This window comes from Cydia splendana, chromosome 25 (genome assembly GCF_910591565.1).
Source record: "Cydia splendana chromosome 25, ilCydSple1.2, whole genome shotgun sequence".
In the NCBI taxonomy this organism is placed as follows: Eukaryota; Metazoa; Arthropoda; class Insecta; order Lepidoptera; family Tortricidae; genus Cydia; species Cydia splendana.
In genome coordinates this window covers 4,983,587-5,008,276 of record NC_085984.1, presented here as the reverse complement: position 1 = coordinate 5,008,276, position 24,690 = coordinate 4,983,587, and the positions used below count along the sequence as shown (strand labels likewise).

General features: G+C 38.5%; 1 protein-coding gene across 1 annotated transcript in view; it reads right to left on the bottom strand.

The window, feature by feature from the left end:
• Positions 1-7,516: 7,516 nt before the first annotated feature.
• LOC134802865 (adenosylhomocysteinase-like 1) overlaps positions 7,517-24,690 on the bottom strand; it is a 49,257-nt gene continuing 32,083 nt past the window's right edge. Inside the window, exons 2-10 of the mRNA XM_063775600.1 lie at positions 20,003-20,205; positions 17,334-17,472; positions 14,868-15,038; positions 13,112-13,244; positions 12,256-12,382; positions 10,738-10,815; positions 9,381-9,560; positions 8,738-8,905; positions 7,517-7,780 (exon numbers count right to left, since the gene is read on the bottom strand). Of these exons, the coding sequence (XP_063631670.1) occupies positions 7,622-7,780; positions 8,738-8,905; positions 9,381-9,560; positions 10,738-10,815; positions 12,256-12,382; positions 13,112-13,244; positions 14,868-15,038; positions 17,334-17,472; positions 20,003-20,205 (1,358 nt within the window). The 3' untranslated portion in view covers positions 7,517-7,621. The remainder of the gene's footprint in view (positions 7,781-8,737; positions 8,906-9,380; positions 9,561-10,737; positions 10,816-12,255; positions 12,383-13,111; positions 13,245-14,867; positions 15,039-17,333; positions 17,473-20,002; positions 20,206-24,690) is intronic.

Genomic DNA, 24,690 nt, shown 5'->3' with positions numbered 1-24,690 from the left:
ATAAACTTTGTTTCCTTAACAAAAATCTACCTACCTGAAAGTGAACTATAATTACTGATTTGATTTACTTTTGCATTGATTGCTTGATGGTTACCTAAATAAATGTTTTCTTTGATTTTGATATGGCAAGTTTTTATTTTTTTTACAGTTTTTCACACTTCACAAAATCATCGTGTCTATTATAGGTTTATACCCGTATGTTTTATGCATATTAAGTAGTTCCCTATTTATTTGATTTATTAACTAACTACTATGTCATTGATATCGGTATCTGTATTATTTTACTTCAAAAATCGGTATCGGTATCGTATCGGCAAAATCATGTATCGTTACATCCCTAAAAAAAAGTAAAGTCCTCGGGGGTATGATTCACCTTATCCGAGAGATAAAAATTAGTATTTTCACGACACCAACCAAAAAAAAAATCTGCCCGAAAAGGTCTATTTTAATCCTTTGGCGGCATTGACGTCAACTGACACGTGCTTTCTCAATATCAACCTTCGTGCATCCCGACAAAGTCCACAACGCGTCGCACACGATAGCCGTAGCGTTTAAAGGGTTAACCGTGATTAAAAAAACAATACGACTTTTCGAAAACCTTTATTTATTAAAACATTGCAACAATATCTTAACTTCGCTACGAATCCGTGGTTTAGGCGTTTTCACTAATAGTAACTCCACACTCACAATAAATAATATTAGAGCATAGACACTAGAAAAGTATAGACATATCATATCACGTCCCTGGTTATTTGAAAGTTAAGAGCCCATCAACGTGCACACTAGCGCCACTGCTAAATAATCGTAATTATTTAAATTTAACGAAAGATATTGAAAAATGGGGGCCGCTACGTACTGTATTGTGTATTTAAGTACCTTTTGAATACATCAATCTATGCGTCCAAAGTTAAAACGGCCGTTTTTGTTTTGAGTTCATAGATCGACGAATTCAGCAACATAAAAACTAATTTGATGTATTCAGAAGGTACTTAGCAGTGGCGCTAGTGTGCACGTTGATGGGCTCTTAAGTGTGACCGCATCTTCAAGACAAAGTTCGGTTTTGCGAGCCACATTAGGGCATTTCACAATCCGGATAAGTATTGTTGATGGAGTCGCCATTGCCGGATACGGCAAGGAAGATTGATGATGTAAGTATCTTATTTGACATTCCTACTGGTCATATTAAAAACTTGGAATTTTGCAATAAAGAGTATTTATTACTCAATATTCTGCCGCCAGAGTGCAACACTAGCACAAACCGTAAACCATACAGTAACTTATTTAAACTATGCCGTAACCAATTTTTTTGACAAGTTTTCACACATTATTTCTTACGAATAAATATGTCATTGATGCATCAAGGCGGTTTGTTTACTTTTTGTGCTAGTGGCGACATTAAATTATTAGGTCCAGTTCTAAAGCATTTAGTACAACATTAAGATCCATTATCCTAGGGATGTCTCTACCCTTTTTCTAATATCATTTATTGTTTTTTTTACATCCCGATTTATATACAAGGCCAAATTAAGAACCATGCATTTACATATTTAGATATAATGTTTTTGAAAACACCACACACTCAGTCTTTTTAGGGTTCCGTACCCAAAGGGTTTACCCGGGACCCTATTACTAAGACTCCGCTGTCCGTCCGTCCGTCCGTCTGTCACCAGGCCCCAATTTCACCACGGTGACAGGTGCGACAATTGTAAAATCACTGTTGCTGACGTCACAGGCATCCATGGGCTACGGTTACCACTTACTATCGGGCGGGCCGTATTCCTGTTTGCCACCATCATTGTATTATTTAAAAAAACTTTATTATATCGGAAAAAAACAGATATTTCTTTTGCGAAGTTTCTGACAATTGTCAAGATTTAGAAGAATTGAGTTATATGTCGGAATTTCGTGACAATTGTAGTGTTTCTTGTGACAATTGTCATAAACTTAGCAAGATAAATATCTGTTTTTTTCCGATATAATAAAGTTTTTTTTAATAAAACAATGATGGTGGCAAACAGGAATACGGCCCGCCCGATGGTAAGCGGTAGCCGTAGCCCATGGATGCCTGTGACGTCAGCAACAGTGATGTTTTACAATTGTCGCACCTGTCACCGTGGTGAAATTGGAGCCAGGCTGTATCTCACGAACCGTGATAGCTAGACAGTTGAAATTTTCACGGATGATGTATTTCTGTTGCCGCTATAAAAACAAATACTAAAACCAGAATAAAATAAAGATTTAAGTGGGGCTCCCTACAACAAACGTGATTTTTGACCGAAGTTAAGCAACGTCGGGCGGGTCAGTACTTGGATGGGTGGCCGTTTTTTTTTGTCGTTTTTTTGCGGTTTTTTGCATTATGGTACGGAACCCTTCGTGCGCGAGTCCGACTCGCACTTGCCCGGTTTTTTATGTAAGTTGTGTCGTGTTTTTTTCATTTATTAGATATTAGTATTACCTATTAATTTTTCGACCGAAGGCGAAGGCGTTCGTTTTATCTTAGGCAAAAATACTTTCGTATGTATGACCGTCTGTTCGGCTGTTCTCTTGTACACATCGCATTTCTCAAATCGAATTACAGACAGTGCATAATTATTTTCCATCGTATTTTCACGGAAACGTACGAACGTGTCTTGCTATTTCAGTCAGTCTCGGTACAAAAAGTACTGACGTCGGAAGTAGCATGACAAATACGAACGTTTCCGAGAAAATACGATGGAAAACAATTATGCACTACATCTATACACTAAATTGGTAAGGATGTTTTCAAAGTGCTAGTATGATATGGTTCTTTAGGTCTGTAAGAAAATCGGAATTTTAATTAATCTTCATTTACTCGTCACACACACAACTCACTTTTTTTCTACACATGGTTTGATTTCCAATTGTACAGTTTACTTAAATAATGAGAGTTTCGGTACAGTCGACTTTTTATCTTTATTAAGGTTTCATTTTTAAATGATTATTAAAAATATGCCAAGATAATAAAGAATACATTTTGATATCGGATTATTATTTTTATTTATTATTTATTTCAAAAAATTACTTATGTCTAGGTAATTATACAAAAGTTTCGCCAAACTGTAGACAGTTTGTTGGCGAATAGTTTGTTGGTGTAGTAGTTTAAAATTAGTTTTTGTTTAAACATGTTTTTTAACTACAATGTTTATTAATTTATTTATTTCTACCAAAGATTTAGATCGGTTTATTTATTTTTGCCTTTATAACCTTTTCCCACAAAATTTTTTTTTCATATAACGCATCAAAATCTCTCATTATTTAACAATTCGGAATGTAATTTAAAAAAAATCATCTTTTTACACAAAACTATAGAAAAACAACATAAAAAATTAATCGCATACGAACCAAGTAACAAACGTATATTATATCTTCACCGATACAATTTACATAATCAAAATACAATAAAAAAATAAAAGGTAACTATTTCACCGATATCACGATTATGTTACATTAACATGACTGAAAAAAAATTAAGCCACTATGAGGCACTAAAAACAAACAAAATCTGATCAAATTAAGTTCTGGTCTTGATTTTAATTAAAATTTATTCATAAAGGCATAATTAACACATTGAGTGCCGGGAAACCGCTCAGTGGGTTCTCTGTTCGTCGTCGCTTTCCTCTGCAAAGCGGGAAAACGCTGGGATCGGCTACGAGCGTAGCGCTACAAAAACGTTGGCAGTGAATGTGTTAAACGACCTAGAATTACCCCCGGAAACCTCGAAAATGACTACTTTGTAAGTGTTTTTGTTTTTTTTTTAATTTTACATTTTACATGGTACAGATATATATGTACGTGAATGTCAATGTCCAATTGTACTTAGGTATAACATATCTAGGTTTGGTTTCCGAGAGAGCATACTTGTACAGATGTAATGAACTCTTGCCATCGTATTTTCTCGGAAACGTTCGTATTTATCATGCTAGTTCAATCAGCCTCAGTACTTTTTGTACCGAGACTGTTCACATACCACGTTCGTGCGTTTCCGTGAAAATACGATGGATAAGGATTAGATTACATCTGAAGCATGATTAATAAATACTAATATTATACATAGGTTTCTTAAATCTCACAAGGCTTTAAAGGGTAACATATTAAAACTCAATTACATAAATAAATAAATACACATTTGTAACGTTTTTACACCCTACTGCATTTCCTATATTTGTAATACCGATTCATTTGTACATTCACTAACTAGTCTACATACGCTAATTGTTTTTAGTTACAAAATTGCAAATAAATATACATTACAATTGTACAATATCGTTCGGTCAACTATAGAAGAACAACTACAATTTTTGGCAAGTATTCAAATAAAAGTTATAATTGTTTTGTTACCTATATAAATCGACCTACAAGTATTTCATCCGCTTCTAATGAATATAGACAGATAGTTTCATATTAAATATATTAAGAACGGGTCACTCACGTATTTTAAGTCGAAAAACGCTCGACATGTTTCACTCCGTACCGAAGAGTGTCATCAGGAGCTTGCGTTTACGGTGACGGACCGGCGCAGACTGACCCGACCCGTTCTTTATATATATTTAATGTCTGTGTCACATAGAAGTTTTGTTATTAAAACAGATAGTCTCCATACCAAGCCTCAAATATTGTCGATCATGGCATGATATTAATATCGATTTCATATATTAAATATATTAAACTAGTCACTAACGTTTATGTCCATGATTAACGTGAGTGACCCGGTTTAATATATTCAATTTCATATACATAAACATTTGCAATAATTACGACGCGTCTTTATATGTAAAAGCTGTAAGATTTATAAAATAAATAAAAATCTACTTGTGTTATGTATAAGCTTTGTTAGCTACATTAAAACTTATTCGCAGGATAAACTCTATATTAAAAGCTAGTAGATTAACGCATTCACTGCCAGGGGGCGTGGCCTAGGAACAAACTTGTATGACGGTCGACGCACATGTGCGTCGGGGGCAGTGAATGTGTTAAAAAATGTGTTAAAATAGTATACACACCTCGGCCAGTAAATCAGAAACCCTCACATCACCACATTTCTTACTTTACTGCCCTAAAGTGTCATTCTATGGAACTTGCTAACTATGTAAACAAAAGTCACTAGTAAATTCGTCATTCATTGACAATTACAATATGGCCGTTTGTTTACATAATTACAATATGGCGGTTTGTTTACATAATTACAATATGGCGGTTTGTTTACATAATTAGCAAGTTCCATAGAATGACACTTTAGGTATGTAATATACTATTTGTGACGCTATTTTAAAACTGCGATATGCCGTTGTAAAGTTGGACCAAAAGTCAATATATTAACCTTCAATTACAATTTTTTTATGAATACAAAGGTCTTGTAAAGTAATAATGTAATGCTAACTTTTAATTTTTGCCAAAAAACAAAGTGGGTGCATTTACTTTCAAACCAAAAACTACCTTAGATCATTGGTCGCAACGAATCGCAACTAAATAACACTACTTGTGATTTTATACATTTTTATCACTTTAATTGTCAAAAATTTCGCTTGACAAATATTTGACAATCCAGGTATAATATACTCTGGCAAGCTCATTTGTCACTCGAAAAAGCCGCGAAATTAAAATTTTCAATGGAAGGACAACCCTTGTTTATTTTTTAAAATTTGTCGTCTTTTTCTACTGACGGAAATGGCTTGCTAAACTATAGTTAGATTTTTTTAAGATGTCCTAATTGTAGGTAAAATTGTGTAAAATAAAAATAAAAGGGCATCTTAAAAAACCAACTATACCACAAACCACAAATGTTATGTGGCCTCATAACGCCATCTACTTCAGCTGCAAATTTGCAGCTACAATATTATATTTTGCTTTATGCGTCTCAATATTATTTTGTCTATGGTTTATCTATATAACAGTGGTATATAAGTACTGAGAAATAAATCATAAAGGAAAAATTTATAAAATACTACTACAGTTCGTCCAAATGCCGATACTAGAAATGCCGACGAGTTGATATTAACGGCCGTCTTAGCGAGGTCTTATGAAATGCGAGTTAGGCATGTAAATACGTGCTTTTCTCAAAAAGTGCGAAGAATTCGAAAATTTCAGTGCCGAGAAGTAACAATAGTCGCGTGGCCACAAACCTTATCATAGGTATTTCTACATTTATTTGTTTTATTTTATGGTTATTCCGGCAGGTACAAGGAATTAGGTAAAATATATGGAGGAATTACTCGCCGCAGCGCCGGCAGTTAAGCTTTGGTAGCTTAGTTGATAGAGCGGTTGACCGGTGTCCCAGACTCTTGAGTTCGTTGAGTTCGAATTTGGGCATAGGCGGTGTATTTTCTATTTTACGTTTATTTCGGGTGGTATATATGTCGGCGGCCGATCGTAAGATCAGGCATATCGTGAAATTCCTAGGCATATCGTGAAACGTGAAAATCTTTGACCCGTTCCCTGAGTCGACGGAGCCCCGCTACGCGGAGCTCCTATTTCTGGGCAGTTTGCCCTTCGGGCATCAGAAGCAACCTAACGAACCTATCCTACCTATGTATTGGTTTAATGTGACTATCGTCAAAACGTTACACAGGAACATTACGATCTGCCTGATCTTACGATCGGCCTACGACATATACATTAATTTTAATACGAGTGACTAAGACTTTATTAGTTTTATTACATTTTAAATCCTAATGGCAAATGATAGTAGCCCATGGTGTGATAACCACAAGATAAAGAATTCGTCTCTTCGATATTAAACTTTCGTGAGACATATTTTAAACTGTTTAGACGACAACGGTTTCACTCATTTGAATCACTTGAGTTGCAGTCGCCGCGAGCACTCGAGCCTGAGGAAGGGCCCCCGAAGGGCCCGAAACATGTCGCCAATAGCGAATATAAATTCAAGTGAGTGTAACCGTTGTCGTCTAAACAATTGGTCTCTTCCTGACACCACCAGTTTACTGATAAAATCGCTTCATCTTGTATTTTACTTGTCTTTTAAGGTACAGTCAGCAGCAGAAATTGCTAATCGGGCGAGGTGTTTAAATTTAACTTTACACGCAAGAGAATAAGAATTCTCTTAACAATAAAGTCGCGTCAAGATCATTTTGAACACCTCGCCCGCTTAGCAACTATTGTTGCTGACTGTACCTCGCTTAGGTTGCTATAATCTGTATCTTTAGGTACATATTTAAAAGAAATTAAACAAACAATTTGTACATTTTCGGGTAGTTATAACATTTATTGGTTAACCAACCAAATACAAAACCGCCTGGTTCAGTCACTGAACGACCTGACTTTAACCTACATTATCTGATCATGTAATGTTTTCATCTACCCTCAACTGGCTTAAGGAGCCATTTGAGGGTAGATTTTGTTTACTTTTATTTAAATACCTAAAGATACAGAGTATAGGTCGCTGTTTAGCGATAAGACCGCCTGTTTACCTCTGCTTAAGTTGCCGTATTCTTAAGTAATATTTTCGTCTATTAAGATGTGTCATAAAGAGTATGTGTATTGTATTGTACTTTTGTCTAACAAAACCTTAATTAAAACTCTATTGCAACATGATAAGGTCTATTATCGAGTGGCCATATTACGGAGGAGCGATCTTCCCTCTATGCTAGTACCTATAATAGTTAGGTTTGAAAGGGCCGACCTTGTTGAGGCCTAGGTATTTGGCCTGTTCGTCCGTGAGCTCTGTGAGATGAGCGTCGAAGGTGGGTAGGTGGAGGCTGGCTACATATTCGTCCATTTTCTTTGGCAGTAAGTATACGTCCGCCTGAAATTAACATTAAATGTTAAATAATACAATTTGTGAGTGGTTTCAATAAATAGAAAACGTTGGAAATAGGAATAAAACGGTGCTGCTGTTATATTATATTGAATTACCATGCATATGCACAGTAAGTGTTACGCTAAGGGCTTATAGTGTGGGGCTAAAGTAGTAACTTAAGTGGTCCTTAGGGGCTATTCATAAATTACGTCATTTCAAATTAGGGGGGGGGGGGTCTGGACATCGGATGACGGTAGCATGAAGTAGGAGGAAATGGGGTCATTTGAAGCATGATTTTTGGATGATTATAGGGGGGGGGGGTCAAAAATCGTCAAAAATCGATGACGTAATTTATGGACAGCCCCTTATCGCAAAGAACGGCTTGCATCACAGCAATACGATATGCTGAATACGATCGAATTGTTCATATTAAAGCAGTTGAAATTAAATATATTCATGCAGGCGAAACTTTATAAAACTATTTATATTGTTAATTTTAGCCAAATTGATTTGCCTTATCAGGTGACTCATACATATAAGGCAAAGCGTGCAGACAGGCACGTAAGGGGCTATTCATAAATTACGTCATTTCAAATTAGGGGGGGGGGGGGGGGGTCTGGACATCGGATGACGGTAGCATGAAGTAGGAGGAAATGGGGTCATTTGATGCATGATTTTTGGATGATTATAGGGGGGGGGGGGGGTCCAAAATCGTCAAAAATCGATGACGTAATTTATGGACAGCCCCTAAGCGGTATATAACACAACACTATCAAAAATAGATCCTGCATTTCGTGACAGATACAACAAATGAGGGAAGAGAGGAACAGAACAGCAAGAGTTACACGAAGATCTACTTTACCTTGCATATGTAGAACTCATTTTACGCTACGGCTTTATAATTTGGGGAAAAGGTACTGACATTAATAGCGTTTTTTCACACAGTAACTATACAAAACTTACCTTGTATCGATTTTGGGGTGCGTTATACAGCTCTATTAAAGCCAGGGCCTGCGTAGCGGCCGTGACAGAGACAACGAATGAGGGAAGAGAAGAACAGCACAGGTTCGCGAGACGACCTTCCGCGAGTAGCACTATGCGCTTGCCGTTTGGCCAAATTATGTGGTCCACCTGTAAAAAAAGGTCAACATTACTTACTTTCATACTTACTCCCAAAAGCTACATACTGCGACCCAAAGTGTGTAATTTTGGCAATTTTTGCACGATTACTTATTATTGGAGATTCCGTTTCTCCGAAATACGTCGTAGTGACTGAAAATAATTATTGACAGAGCGAAGCGTCATCGTTTTAGCTTGGGGAAAATGTTTTTGTATCTATCCGGCTGTTCTCTACGGATCACAATTCTCAATCGATTCTCGTCAAATTTCGTAAACATTTTCGATAATTACAAAATATTTTTATCCATCCAGTTCTGGTTTTCCCAAAACTGGATGGGTGACTGATGAATTGAAAATGGCGGAGTCATGGGGGTTCGCAAGGCCTACAGCTCACAGAACCACTAGTTATAATGTTAATATAAGTCAAAAGAGCGATTTGATTTGAATAATATCTCCAGTCTTGCCCCCCCTCCTCTCTTTCTCTTACCTGGCTTCTCACTCGCTCCCACAACAAGTCGGGTGTCCGCAGAGCGTGCACATCCACTTCAGTGTTAGAGTGCCCCATATTGCATACAACGCAACCGTTTTTCATCCTCTCCATGTGTTCGCGTGTGACGACCCCTTTATTGCCTGTCGCTGTTATTACAATGTCCACTTGTCTTATCACCTGTGGTACAAAGAAGATCGTAGAGTCAGACCAAGACAAGTCTGCAACGATTTTGACAGCACACACTGCGTATGCTGTCAAAATCGTTGCACTGCGAAAGTGTTATTTTAAACGTCAAACTCCAATGAAATTATGACGAATATATTTTAATATAGGTATATTTTAATTTTTGATCTCAATATTATTTTGACATGTAAATCGGCTTTGTTTTTAATATTAATTGTAATTTTACTTTTGATCATATTTAATTTAAATTTTGAATTTTTATTCTCGGTGTCAATTTTAATGTTAAACGTATTTCTAATTTTAATTCGACATCCGAATAAGCTTTTGATTTAATTTTCTATTATAATTGTATATTTAATTTTAAGTTTAATTTTATTTTGATCTCAACTTTAACTGTATCCTAATTCTATTTTGACATGTAAATTGGCTTTATGAATAAATGGGGCATTATCTATGAAAAGGGACCTTATTGTCGATGGCGCTTACGCCGCTCAGCGTCGCGCGGCATTGTATTTAAAGTTGGTCAAGCAGATCTTGTCAGTAGAAAAAGGCGCCAAATTTGAAAAATGTAGGCGCGAAGGGATATCGTCTCATAGAAAATTTGAATTTCGCGCCTTTTTCTACTGTCAAGATTTGCTTGACCATCTGTATCGTTAATAATGGCGTAAGCGCCATAGAAAATAAGGTCCCTTTTCATAGATAACGTCACAAACGAGTATGAATATAAATGACGCTTGCACTGCGTGTGCTATCAAAATCGTTGCAGACTTATCTTGGTCTAACTCTATTAGTTTTCTTTTAATCATTGAAACACTTCGTAGATGAAACTAATATAAGCCCATACTTTTTGACGCTTTGACCGTCAAGACGTCAAATGACGCCCGCAGCTACAGTTCAATATCAACCTTCGTGCATTCTCACAAGGTTCACATTGACGCGCGGCGTTCAAAGGATTAACATTGTATAATTAATGATACAATGAAAAAAATCCCTGGAAGAAATCCCTAAAAAAGGAATAACTTCGCCTTTGTACTGCCTATCCTGTGCCATTAATTTGTGTTTTGTACAATAAAGAGTTTATACATACATATACATACATGATCAGACTCTAAAAAATCCAAATATATTATAATATATTATTTTACCTCATAATCTTCAAATAATATATTACCTCATTTAATTTGACCACTCTGAAGCCATCCATGGCGGCTTGTAACGCGCAAATTGGGTCGATTTCTGTCACGTATACCTGTAAAAAAGGGTATTTATTATTATTAATTAAAATATTTATCGATTTTTATCTGGGCTGAGGCCATTTATAAATCGAGGATAAAATGGGTATACATTTCAGTAGTTTATACACTTTGATTAAGATATATGTCTATATATCTTATAAGTCAACATTTTATAAAACAAAGTCCTCCGCCGCGTCTGTCTGTATATTCGCGACAAACTCAGAAACTACTGAACAGATTTTCATGCGGTTTACAATCAATAGAATGATTCTTGAGGAATGTTTAAGTGTATAATTTGCTAAGGGTAACCCGTGCGAAGGCGGGGCGGGTCGCTAGTTTTTATCTTATTGACGACCGGTCTGGTCTAGTGGATAGTGACCCTGTCTGCTAAGCCGATGGTCCTGGGTTCGAATCCCAGTAAGGGCATTTATTTGTGTGATGAACACTAATATTTGTTCCTGAGTCATGGTTGTTTTCTATGTATATAAGTATGTATTTATCTATACAAGTATGTATATCGTCGCCTAGTACCCATAGTACAAGCTTTGCTTAGTTTGGGGCTAGGTTTGATCTGTGTAAGATGTCCCCTAATATTTATTTTATTTATTTATTTATTTATTTTAATTGTAGACTGTAGTGGTGCGGGATTTCCGGCATAAGACCCTATTGGTAAAGTGTAGGTTTTGATGGGATTTCTTACAGTAGAATAGGGAATATGATTATATTACGCAAAACTCTCGGGGCGCCACTACCACTATCCATCACAATCTGAGGGTCTACCGCGAAACAAGAGAATCGAAATTTCGTTAACTTACCTCTCTATCACTCTTGTCTTGCGTATTCGAGCGATAGAGAGGCAGATAGCTAAATTTTGATTTTCGCGTTTTCCGGTAGGCCCTTGTTAACAAACCGCCTTGTAGCATCAATTTCATATTTTATTGAAAACTTGTCTAAAAGCAATTTAAGGCACAGTAATTATAAGTTACTCTACGGTTTACTAGCTAGCTTAGTGCTGCGCTCTGGCGGCAGAACATTGCAGTAATACTCCCTATTGGAAGAATATATTAACTTACCACACACCCCAACGCTTTCAGCGCTTGACAGCACCCTTTCCCGACCTCCCCATACCCGCACACTACCGACTGTTTCCCACCGAACATGAGGTCCGTAATCCTTTTTAGAGCGTCTATTATGCTTTCACTGAAAATATAGACTTACCACACATCCCAACGCTTTCAGCGCTTGACAGCACCCTTTGCCGACCTCCCCATATCCGCACACTACCGACTGTTTCCCACCGAACATGAGGTCCGTACTCCTTTTTAGGCGAACACGTTTCATGAGATACAGCCTGGTGACAGACAGACGGACAGACGGGCAGCGGAGTCTTAGTAGTATCCCGTTTTAGGGTACCCTTTGAGTACGGAACCCCTAAAAAGAAAATATAGACTTACCACACACCCCAGCGCCTTGAGCGCTTGACAGCACCCTTTGCCGACCTCCCCATACCCGCACACTACCGACTGCTTGCCACCGAACATGAGGTCCGTACTCCGTTTTAGCGCGTCTATTATGCTTTCACTGAAAATAAGACAATCGTAATTAATTAACATCACTTATAGAGTTAGACCAAGCTAAGATGGCAGCGATTTTGATAGCCCACACTGTGCAAGTGTTAAACGTCAAACTTCTATGATACGTTTAAATAACACTTGCACAGCCTGGACTAACAATATCGCCGCCAACTTAGCGTTACAAACCTGAATTAGCTATGAATCGTTTGTCTTTATCTGTCATTTTGACTAATGTATTCGCAAGAAAGGGATAAAACATAATTTAACTATACTCTGTATCTTTAGGTATTTAAATAAAAGTAAACAAAATCTACCCTCAAATGGCTCCTTAAGCCAGTTGAGGGTAGATGAAAACATTACATGATCAAATAATGTAGGTTAAAGTCACGTCGTTCAGTGACTGATTCAGGCGGTTTTGTATTTGGTTGGTTAATCAATAAATGTTATAACTATCCGAAAATGTAAGAATTGTTTGTTTACTTTTATTTAAATACCTAAAGATACAGAGTATAAATCAGGCCCGTAAAGTTTTAGGAATAAGGGAGTTCGACTTTAGGTGTCTAAAGTATAAGTAAAGTTGTGTGTATACACAAGAGCAATAAAAATTGGTTTCCGTATGAACATTTCTTAACAAAGTGGCTCCTTTCCATTACTATGAATTGTATATTAGTTTCTCTCTCTCTCTCTCTCTCTCTCTCTTCAGCTGCATTAAAAAGAGACAGAACTCAAAACTCACCGGCAAGAGTAGAGGTTATCAAATTTCGTCTTGGTGACAGAATCGTTGACATTCATGGCCGGAACGCAGAGCTTGCCTGCTTTACTTAGCTGGTACAGTCTGTGGACGCCTGTCACGCTCTCTTCTACTATGCCTGAAAGAGACGAAGACAATAGTAAAAAAAAATTGAGCTATAGTCCGACAAGAAATTGTAGAAAATTTTTGAGGGCGCCACTTCCTACGTAACTGTCACATTTTTGATGTAAACTGCTTGAACATGGCAAAAATTTAGTATGGATTTTTTTTAGTTCCATATTGTTTAATTTCTACTAAGGCCAAAGGTTATGGCGCCATCGCTCGAAAATATTGCACCATACCTTTGGCGTACTGTCGAGTAGATGGCGTTGATTTCAATATTAAACAAATTAACACATATCTGTGAATGAATAAGGATCAAAGTCAAGTGGCGTTCTAACAGTTTTAATCTTATGTCGAAAGATGGCAGTAAATTTACAGTGGCTACATAATTTACTTTCACAATCCGCCTCTATTTCAAATTCTCTTTGCTGTTACCTTTAATTTGTTTAAAGGTAGCAGCATGTTTCTTCAGCATCAGATGTGTGGCGTCTCCGTCGTCATCAAGTATCATATACGGTTGCCAGGTGCCGCTGGGCGCGCAGCATATACGCAATCGGGCCATTAGCGACGAAATTCAAAATGGCGGCCACATTTAACTATTCATTACCTTTAATCTGTTTAAAAGCGGCAGCATGTTTCTTCAGCATCAGATGTGTGGCGTCTCCGTCGTCGTCAAGTATCATATTTGGCTGCCAGGTGGCGCTGGGCGCGCAGCATATACGCAATCGGGCCATTAGCGACTAAATTCAAAATGGCGGCCACATTTAACTATTCATTACCTTTAATCTGTTTAAAAGCGGCAGTATGTTTCTTCAGCATCAGATGTGTGGCGTCTCCGCCGTCGTCAAGTATCATAGTTGGTTGTCAGGTGGCGCTGGGCGCGCAGCATATACGCAATCGGGCCATTAACGACGAAATTCAAAATGGCGTCCACATTTAACTATTAATTACCTTTAATCTGTTTGAAGGCAGCGGCATGTTTCTTCAGCATGAGATGTGTGGCGTCTCCGCCGTCGTCAAGTATCATATTTGGCTGCCAGGTGGCGCTGGGCGCGCAGCATATACGCAATCGGGCCATTAGCGACGAAATTCAAAATGGCGGCCACATTTAACTATTCATTACCTTTAATCTGTTTAAAAGCGGCAGCATGTTTCTTCAGCATCAGATGTGTGGCGTCTCCGCCGTCGTCAAGTATCATAGTTGGTTGCCAGGTGGCGCTGGGCGCGCAGCATATACGCAATCGGGCCATTAGCGACGAAATTCAAAATGGCGGCCACATTTAACTATTCATTACCTTTAATCTGTTTAAAAGCGGCAGCATGTTTCTTCAGCATCAGATGTGTGGCGTCTCCGCCGTCGTCAAGTATCATAGTTGGTTGTCAGGTGGCGCTGGGCGCGCAGCATATACGCAATCGGGCCATTAACGACGAAATTCAAAATGGCGTCCACATTTAACTATTAATTACCTTTAATCTGTTTGAAGGCAGCGGCATGTTTCTTCAGCATGAGATGTGTGGCGTCTCCGCCGTCGTCAAGTATCATAGTTGGTTGTCAGGTGGCGCTGGGCGCGCAGCATATACGCAATCGGGCCATTAACGACGAAATTCAAAATGGCGTCCACATTTAACTATTAATTACCTTTAATCTGTTTGAAGGCAGCGGCATGTTTCTTCAGCATGAGATGTGTGGCGTCTCCGCCGTCGTCAAGTATCATATTTGGTTGCCAGGTGGCGCTGGGCGCGCAGCATTGGTCGATGCACCACCAGAAGGCTTCTTCGCTCTCGCCTCGCCAGGCGAATACTGAGAACCCTGAATAAGGAAAAGCTCGTTACAATGCTTAGTTGGAAAGTCTAAATTGAAGTCTTACAAATTCTTATTAAAATAAATTTATTTACAAGAAGGCCTTCTTGTAAATTAATCTCCTAGATACAGACTATAGTGTAATAAAAATTATTACACTATAGTCTGTATCTTTAGGTATTTAAATAAAAGTAAACAAAATCTACCCTCAAATGGCTCCTTAAGTCAGTTGAGGGAAGATGAAAACATTACATGATCAAATAATGAAGGTTGAAGTCAGGTCGTTCAGTGACAGATCCAGGCGGTTTTGTATTTAAACCAAACCAATAAATGTTATAACTACCCGAAAATGTACAAATTGTTTGTTTACTTTTATTTAAATACCTAAAGATACAGAGTATAGAACCGGCTTAAAGGACCAATTAGGTGATTCTCATAGCTTATATTTCCCGCAGCTAGATTACGGTGACAGATATCATTTCAATACAATTAATACAGTAATTTTATACATTTAGCGTTTGCGTCAAATCCGGTAATTCTGTTCTAGTTATTAAGAGCAGGAAGAAATATAGCATACATTGGACATATGGAGCCGACCATTTCCGCCCCCTCCCCTTGGGGGGGGCACGGTACAATCTCGTGGCTACCGGGCCAAATCAGCTTTGTTTGACCTTAGAAACAATTAAAACAAAATAATAAGTAGTCACTAGTGTCATCGTCACTTCTTGATGAGATTAGCTCAGGACCGGGACAAGTGGCGTACTAGAAGAGAGGCCTATGCTCAGCAGTGGGCGATAAAGGGCTGATATGATGATGATGATGATGAGTGTCGTGGCACTACCTAACCTCAATGTACCTATTAATCGATGCCGTGAGAAGTAAACACAATGAGACAGTAAGTCAACACGCAAGCGTATCGTAAACAATAGTTCTAATAAAAACCACTTACCATTCCTAGATCTTATTACGTTGCATTAAGGGTCAGGAATAGTCAACTGTACCGATTATGGTACTTGTAGTAAAATAATGAAGGAGCTAATCAATCATGGAAAATGTTGCTAACAGGTTCGCTGGTTCTCGAACGTGAACATTACATATAAACAAAAGCTTATTCGGTCCATTGTTATATCATGTAAATAATTCATAAATTTTATTGTATACTAAACACATACATGCTTACATATAATCACGCCTTTTTCCCGGAGGGGTAGGCACGGATTTCTACTTGCTACGATCCTGACATACCTCTTTCGCTTCCTTCACTTTCATAACATTCCTCATACACCCTCGCCGGTTTAGGGTGCTAAATAACAAAAACAATAACTAGACTACCTATTCTCAGGTTCGTTTGTATTAATCCCCTTCCACAGACGTAAAAAGAAAGGCGTGAATGTCACTCATAAAACATACAAGTTATAGTCTGTCGATTTGTAGCAGGCCCCGACGGCTAATCCTTTGTCTAATGTTAAGTTTAACCGCACGTGCTACTTACCTGCAAAAAAGGGTCTTAATTATTCTAATTGGCACCTGAGCGCAGGCTAGTCCAACGCTCAAAAAACCAGTGTAGGTGCGCTCTCCGATAACGCGCCTTTGTTACGCATCTCGATACTGAGTGCCGACGAGCCTACCGGGCGGTGCCACAGCCTAGCAAAATATTTTTTTTTTCAATTCCTTTTGAATCTTATAGCAAATTTCCATAGGAGTAGTAATTCAATAATCGGTTAAAGTGAACGAACGATTTTTTGTGCAGGTGGTATCAGGAGCGGGTTTACTTAACAATAGACAAAGGATTAGCCGTCCGGGCCTGCTACAAATCGACAGACTATACCTGCGTGTGCTAGGGCTGCTGCGAGATCATTCTGCGTGCTATAGATGTTGCAGGCCGCCCAACGAACTGTTGCACCTAATGCGGCTACTGTTCCGATGTGTGCGGTTTGGGCGTGGATGTATGTAGGTACAGCATATGTTGAAGTACCTGCGTGTGCTAGCGCTGCTGCGACTTCATTCTGCGTGCTATAGATGTTGCAGGCCGCCCAACGAATTGTTGCACCTAATGCAGCTAGTGTTCCGATGTGTGAGGTTTGGGTGTGGATGTGTGTAGGTACAGCATATGTTGAAGTACCTGCGTGTGCTAGCGCTGCTGCGACTTCATTCTGCGTGCTATAGATGTTGCAGGCCGCCCAACGAACGGTGGCTTGTAATGCGGCTAGTGTTCCGATGTGTGCGGTTTGAGGATCCATGTGTGTGTAGGTACAGCATATGAGGATTAGCCGTCCGGGCCTGCTACAAATCGACAGACTATACCTGCGTGTGCTAGTGCTGCTGCGACTTCATTCTGCGTGCTATAGATGTTGCAGGCCGCCCAACGAACGGTGGCTCCTAATGCGGCTAATGTTTCGATGAGAACTGCGGTTTGGGCGTTGATGTGCGTGCAGCCGACGATCTGTTGAAAATAAGGAGTGCTCGTTAAAATCTGCAATGAAAAACGTGATTCTTGATTCCCAATTTGAAAAGCTAACTGATATTGTAACTTTGACGATTGTGGACGCATCTAAGATAAGAAATACGCGATTTGCATATGTTAAATGACGCTTGCGTGAGTAGGTACCTTAAAGTTTACGAGGTGGATATGATAATCTGATAAAGATCTTGGAAGACCGCTGGAAGTGTATATGTAAAAGCTTATATTATGGGTAGACTTCTAGAAGAAGTTGAGAAACTTGCTTATGTTACTTAGCCTCGATCGAGCCTTATTAGAATTCGACATCTCAGCTGTATCTGCCCCTCAACGGTAGGGTGTCATTCTGAATCCCTAACAACGTTTGTCCTAAAGTCACTTGCCCTAACTGGTTTGTCCTAATGGGCACATGCTCTAACGATCAATTGTCATAACGATTATTTTCCATAATGTAATGGTTAACCTAAGACTCATTTGTCCTAAGCATTTGTACCATAACTATCAAGATCCCTAATGTTTTTTACCATATTCTTCGAAATCCCTAACAATGTTTGGCATAAAATAACATGCTCTAACTGTTTTGACCTAATGGCTATTGCCCTAATGATCAATTGTCATAACAGTTACTTTTCCTATTGATCAATTATCATAAAAATTACTTTCCATAATGAATGGTAACGAACTGTTGCCACAAAAATGAATGAATGAATGAATATTTATTTATTACGTGTAACACATGGACACAATTTTTATTAGTAATGCTTACAAAGTAAGGGGTTAGTAGGTACAGGGTATTTTTAAAACAAAACAACACTGATGGGCGAATGCAATCCCTCACAGTGTAACAAGTAGGGACAGTCAACCCTATCCGCTATCATGCGAAGGATGCTGTTGGGACTGCCACGCACACGGCGCACCAGGGATGCTGCGCGTGCACGCATGGTAGTATAGAAACAATCCACGCGCGCCGCCGCGAACATCCCTGATGCGCTACAGAAACGAGGCAGTCCCATCAACACCCGGAACGCATTATTGTACTGGACCCTAAGGGCCCCATATGCCCGTTGCGTATACGCCGCCCACAGATTGCAGGTGTAGAGGGAAGTGCAAAACGCCTGAAACAAAGTGACCTTCACCTCTTTAGAGCACCTTGCAAATCTGCGGGCAATCATATTCGCCCTGACCGACAGGGCCCTTCGTTCCCTTTCCATGTCCAGGTCGTCTTTGAGGTCGGTCGCGATCACATGGCCTAAGTACTTAAAATGGTCCACTCTATCTATAGGGGTACCATTGAGGCAAATGGCAGGAACTTCCATTGTCTTCTTGCGACCGCACTCAAACACCATGAACTGGCTCTTGGTTGCGTTATATTTAAGTCCATGATCTGAGACATACGTTTCGCAGATTTTTAACAACTTGCGCAGCCCACACACCGACGCGCTCAGCAGCACCATGTCGTCTGCATAACTTATGTTGTTGACACAAACTCCATCCACATGACAGCCGACATGGGTTCTACTGAGCGCCTCGATTAGTCCGTTAACATACAGGTTAAAGAGCGTAGGTGAGGTCAACCCCCCCTGTCTCACCCCGCACTCCAACCTGTACTCAATGTAAATGGGTTAGGTTAGGTTAGAACTGTGACCCTCGCAAAAACGAACTGCTGCCACAAAAGTGGGTTAGGTTAGGTTAGAACTGCGATCCTTGCAAAAACGAACTGTTGCCACAAAAGTGGGTTAGGTTAGGTTAGAACTGTGATCCTCGCAAAAACGAACTGCTGCCACAAAAGTGGGTTAGGTTAGGTTAGAACTGCGATCCTTGCAAAAACGAACTGTTGCCACAAAAGTGGGTTAGGTTAAGTTAGAACTTGTGATCTTCGCAAAAACGAACTGCTGCCACAAAAGTGGGTTAGGTTAGGTTAGAACTGCGACCATTGTAAAAACGAAACGAAATAGGGAAATCAAAATTAGGGCATACGAGTGTTAGGTCAAGCAACGATAGGCTAAGTAAAATTAGGTAACATGATGGTTAGGATATATAATTGTTAGGCCTAACAATAATTAGGCAAAAAAAGAATTATGCTACATAACATTAGGATAAATACTCAATATGGAAAGTGCCATTAGGGAAAAACATATTAGGACAAAAAGAAATCGGCCATTCGATAATAGGGAAACCAAAATTAGAGTATACGAGTGTTAGGACAATTGATCATTATGACAAACAATATTAGGGAATGCAAAGATAGGAGAAAAGACTTTAGGGATTCAGATATAGATCCAACGGTATACCGTCTCAAGGCCAAGACTGGAACTTGGACCACGGAGACAGCGTAACAATGTACTGTGAACTCACCTTAGCATCTTAATAGGCTTATTCTAATTAGCCCTGGCCTTTAAAGCCATGATACCAGGCATCTCCTACTCAGCTATCTTTATCTCTCAAAACATGCTGTCTCACATCGCCATGACTGAGAAAAGAAGGGAAAAACTTAACAATGATGCTGTGAACTTACCTTAGCATCCTTAAGTGGTTTGTCCTCTTTAGCCCTGGCCCTCAAAGCCATGATCCCAGGCATCTCTTGCTCGGCTATCTCTATCTCTCTCCGTCCGAACGCATGCTGTTCCACGTTCCTCACACAGTAGTTAGGGTTAGGGGTGCCAGCTGCGATCGCCTTCTCGTGGGGTTGGATGCCTTCGTCTTCCTCTGACGATGACCCTGCGGAAGTGGGGTCATTAGTTTTGGACATACACAATGGAATACTAAGGGGAAGTACTGTAAATGTCCTAAACATTGCCAATTGTGCCTTTTACGTGGCTTGAAAACACTGTATCTGTCTAAATCTATTTCTCAATAAAGGGGCCCACAGATTACCAGTTCGTCGGACGATATCAGCCTGTCAGTTAATAGCAAAAGGTGACAGTTCCGACTGACAGGCTGATATCGTCCGGCGAACTGGTAATCTGTGGGGCCCTTAATGGGAGAAAGGTGACAGCAAAATTGATCATGTTTAAGGGGGCCCACAGGTTACCAGTTCGCCGGACGATATCAGCCTGTCAGTTAATAGCAAAAGGTGACAGTTTCGAACTACTGACACACAGGCTGATATCGTCCGGCAAACTGGTAATCTGTGGGCCCCTTAATGGGAGAAAGGTGACGGTAAAATTGATCATGTTTACGGCAGTGCAAAAAAATGTAGAAAATGGTGGATATTCATTAGAATATTCACTTCTGCTTCAGAGATCTTTAACGTTGTCATTTTAAAACAATATTGGTACAAAGCCAGACGGGATAGGGTACCTATCGGGCGCATAGCGACATCTACCGTAAAAGTATTACACTTCCAAGATTAAGATCTGCTGAAGATACAGCTAACCCATTACTATGATGGTTCATAGCAAAATGGTCCACTTACAAACATCACTCCTCCCGGATATAACCGAGTGCCGTTTCTTCACTGAAGGCTTCACTGGTTCTTTAGGCTCTTCGGCCACCGTGGCCATGCTCGTCACTTTGAGGATACCTTTCTCGGGCATTTAGTCGGTTTTCTACAAAGTTTTTAACCTAAGCAAAGACTGGCAAAGAAGAAACTAGAGAGCAGTTAAGTCCTAACATCAAACAGGAACAGTCGGCGCAGGAGTGGAACTGTACTGAAACACCCAACTTATCAATAGAAAAAGGCGCGAAATTCAAATTTTCTATGTCAAGTCAACTCTTCGTGCCTACATTTTTTAGGTCGCTGTGCCAAATAAATCAACACAACCTCATCGAGTTGGACTCATGCGCAGAAAAGTTCACTCGGAGATAGAATTAAATTCGTGACCTTAACAGCGAAATGCTATACATGGAAGTATTCTGTCCGCTCAATTATGACCCAACGCAAACTACCCCGCGATAGGCGGTACTTACAAACTGCTCGATTGGCAATCTCAGTACCACCGAGATGACAGTCAGTGACAAATGGCTAAATTGATTTATAAAAACAACGTATTTTGTAATTAAAAATATATTCATGTGTCGTGAAGTGGTGCAGAAGTTATTTTAGTTCATACCAAGGACAGTGGAATCACTTTTCACTTGTAGTAAACAGATAACTTCAGTAGAATTTGGAAAAAACATGACGATTTGTTTTCAATACTACCGTGCTAAGCTAAAACGTAACAACTGCATACGACTTTCATAACAACATACGACTTTTTAAAGTGCGAGGATAATAAGGATGGTGTTATGCTAAATGAAGTAGACTATTTTATTAACTTGTGTTTGGTTTAGGTATTTTCTATATACTTAATTATATATTGACGACCGGTCTGGCCTAGTGGATAGTGACCCTGTCTGCTAAGCCGATGGACCTGGGTTCGAATCCCAGTAAGGGCATTTATTTGTGTGATGAACACTAATATTTGTTCCTGAGTCATGGTTGTTTTCTATGTATATAAGTATGTATTTATCTATACAAGCTATGATCTTTTATACAAAGATGTGTTATACACGTTCCAAAATTGAAGCACTCACCTCGTGTCATGTGTACGAGTTTGTCTCAGTCTGCCTGACGCAAGCGCGAAGGTGTACACCGGTTAATACTTTTCCACAAATAACGTGTATTAAGCAACAAAATGCCGACCTGCGTTATGTTGATATGCTCAAATTATCCGCGGAAGCGCAAAAAAATTGACGGCGTCACATATCATTGGTAAGTAAAAGCTGAAATAATCCGTTTTTCTTCGGTTTAATCTTGAATTAAATAAACCCAGCCGCCATTTTCGCCGGCTGACAGAAAGAAATAAGTTTATGTTCTTATCAGCGAGAATGACAAGGACGCACCAACTGCGTACATAGATTATCATAGCAGACGCGTCATGGTAAGTTGCATTCATTGTTTGGTGCTTGTCGTACAAATAAGAGAAATATAAATTTCAACTTTAATATTACAGTGTTTTACTTGAACGCATTTTTTCTTGTAATTAAGTACAACAATTGGCAAATTAAACATTATTATTCGCCATATTATTGTCCGGGTCGCGTCAATTAAATAAATAGGTATATTGCTGTTTATACAAAGATTGCTACAAAATTAGTATTTATTGTCAGGCATTTCATTTTCTCACACAATAACAATTATTATAACATAAAATTGTTAGTAAAATAAAGGGTTTTGTTGTTATTGAGTTTGCTTTTTGTCATAATGTTTCTTACTTTACTATTGAAGAAATTGATTTGACTAGTAGTAAACTTTAATTTAAAAATTCATTCTATATAATTTTATGTAAATTTGGGAAAAAAAGGTGTTTGAGAACGTTTCATTACCATTAACCAATTAAACTTAATTGGGTATTTCATACCCCGCCTAAGTAACCCACAGTGTCTCGGGTAAAGAAAATAGTCTCAATGTGTACAATTATTATTCTATTAAAAAAACATACCTAACAAAAGTAACAATGATAAGTATAATATAATATCTTTTATTTACATAACTAAATGTGAAAACTTTTTACTTCGGTAGCGAGTACATTACCACATAGAACTCACTGAAATGATTTGCACCTTCTGTGAAACATCTTATTCTTTAATATTTCTTTTTCTTAAAAGTTTTACGCTTCGCGCCATATTCACTGTTTGCCGTCGTGTTATGGTGGTATCACTGATTTACCAAATTCACGCGCAAGTGACAAACACTAGCCGTCTCTTTTTTACTTAGGTGTCTTAGGTATTCTTTTAATTGTGCCGTCTCTTTTACGCATTTGCGTATGAAGTTGTAAACAAATTGTAACTAATGCTGCCGTGACGTTGGCAGCATTGGTTGGCATCATTTTTTTCGCTTAATATGTTAGTGTATGGCATATCTAGTATAAAAGATCATAGTATACAAGTATGTATATCGTCGCCTAGTACCCATAGTACAAGCTTTGACCGGTGTAAGATGTCCCCTAATATTTATTATTATTATTATTTATAATTATAAATGTAGTAATAAATTCCTTCTTACAGATTTGTATTTTCCTTTTTTATTTCATGAGATGGAGCTATAAAAAAACTACCTAGTTATTTCAAATTAATAATCAAATTTGGTATTGTCATTTTACATTACTTTCCATTCAGATTCCCACAAGATGCTATTCGCAGAGAACTATGGAAAAAAGCTGTCCAATTAGAGAGACATGAAATTGAGTGGATGCCTGGCAAGATATCTAGAATATGTTCTATTCATGAGATATAACCCGTGAGATAATCATACCCGGTCTCCTATATGTAGATACATTTTTCCTATCATGCTTTCACTGAATTAATTTAACAAATACACACATTATCTGAAAATGTTGATCATTTGAATCCACTCTCTACTGTCACATATATGTAGGTTCTCTCTCAAGCCATTTCCGTCAGTAGAAAAGAGCGGCAAACATATTAACTCACATTATAGACGCTAACGCGAATTATATTCAATTACCTTGATTTACCGACGTAAATCAGTTTCGTTTCGTATAATGTGAGTTAATATGTGTTCAAAACGCGAAAGTTTAAAATATAATAAGAGCGGCAAATTTAGAAAATGTAAGCGCGCGAACGGCTGTGGTCCTATACAAAATTTTAACCCCTAACCGCATACGAAGCCATATATGGCCGATATGATATTTAACTCTATTGACAGCTATTAAAGTTAAAATTTCAACAAATATTTTTTATTATATGCAGCAAGGGGTTAATTTTGCACCTTTTTCTACTGACAAACTTGCTTGACCGGCTATATACATATAAAATATTCTGAAATGAAAGTGGGGATTTATTGTGACTCCGCCTGTTCAAATATTTTTGACCCGATTCGTGTACCCATGTAAATTTTGCAGACTGTATAGCCAATCCGATTTCTAAGATCAAGTTCGCCATACATTTACTATGGCGTACTTGATCTTAGAAAAACGGACAGACTATACCTGAACGTGACTTCGCACTGCCATGCAGATTAATAATAAAATATACAAAATACTTATTATAGCGGAATACATTTATACAACAATGATATATTTACTTATGTTGAGTTAGTCTGTCATGTCATAACAACATTTTAACTAGTTATCTTTTAATCTGCATTAAATTATTATACATGAATTATTTGACTGGTTCTTCACTGTATGGCATAAACCTATCCCTGTCCAAGTCATATTCTAATCAAATATGAACCGCGAACTCTCAGCGGCCAGTACG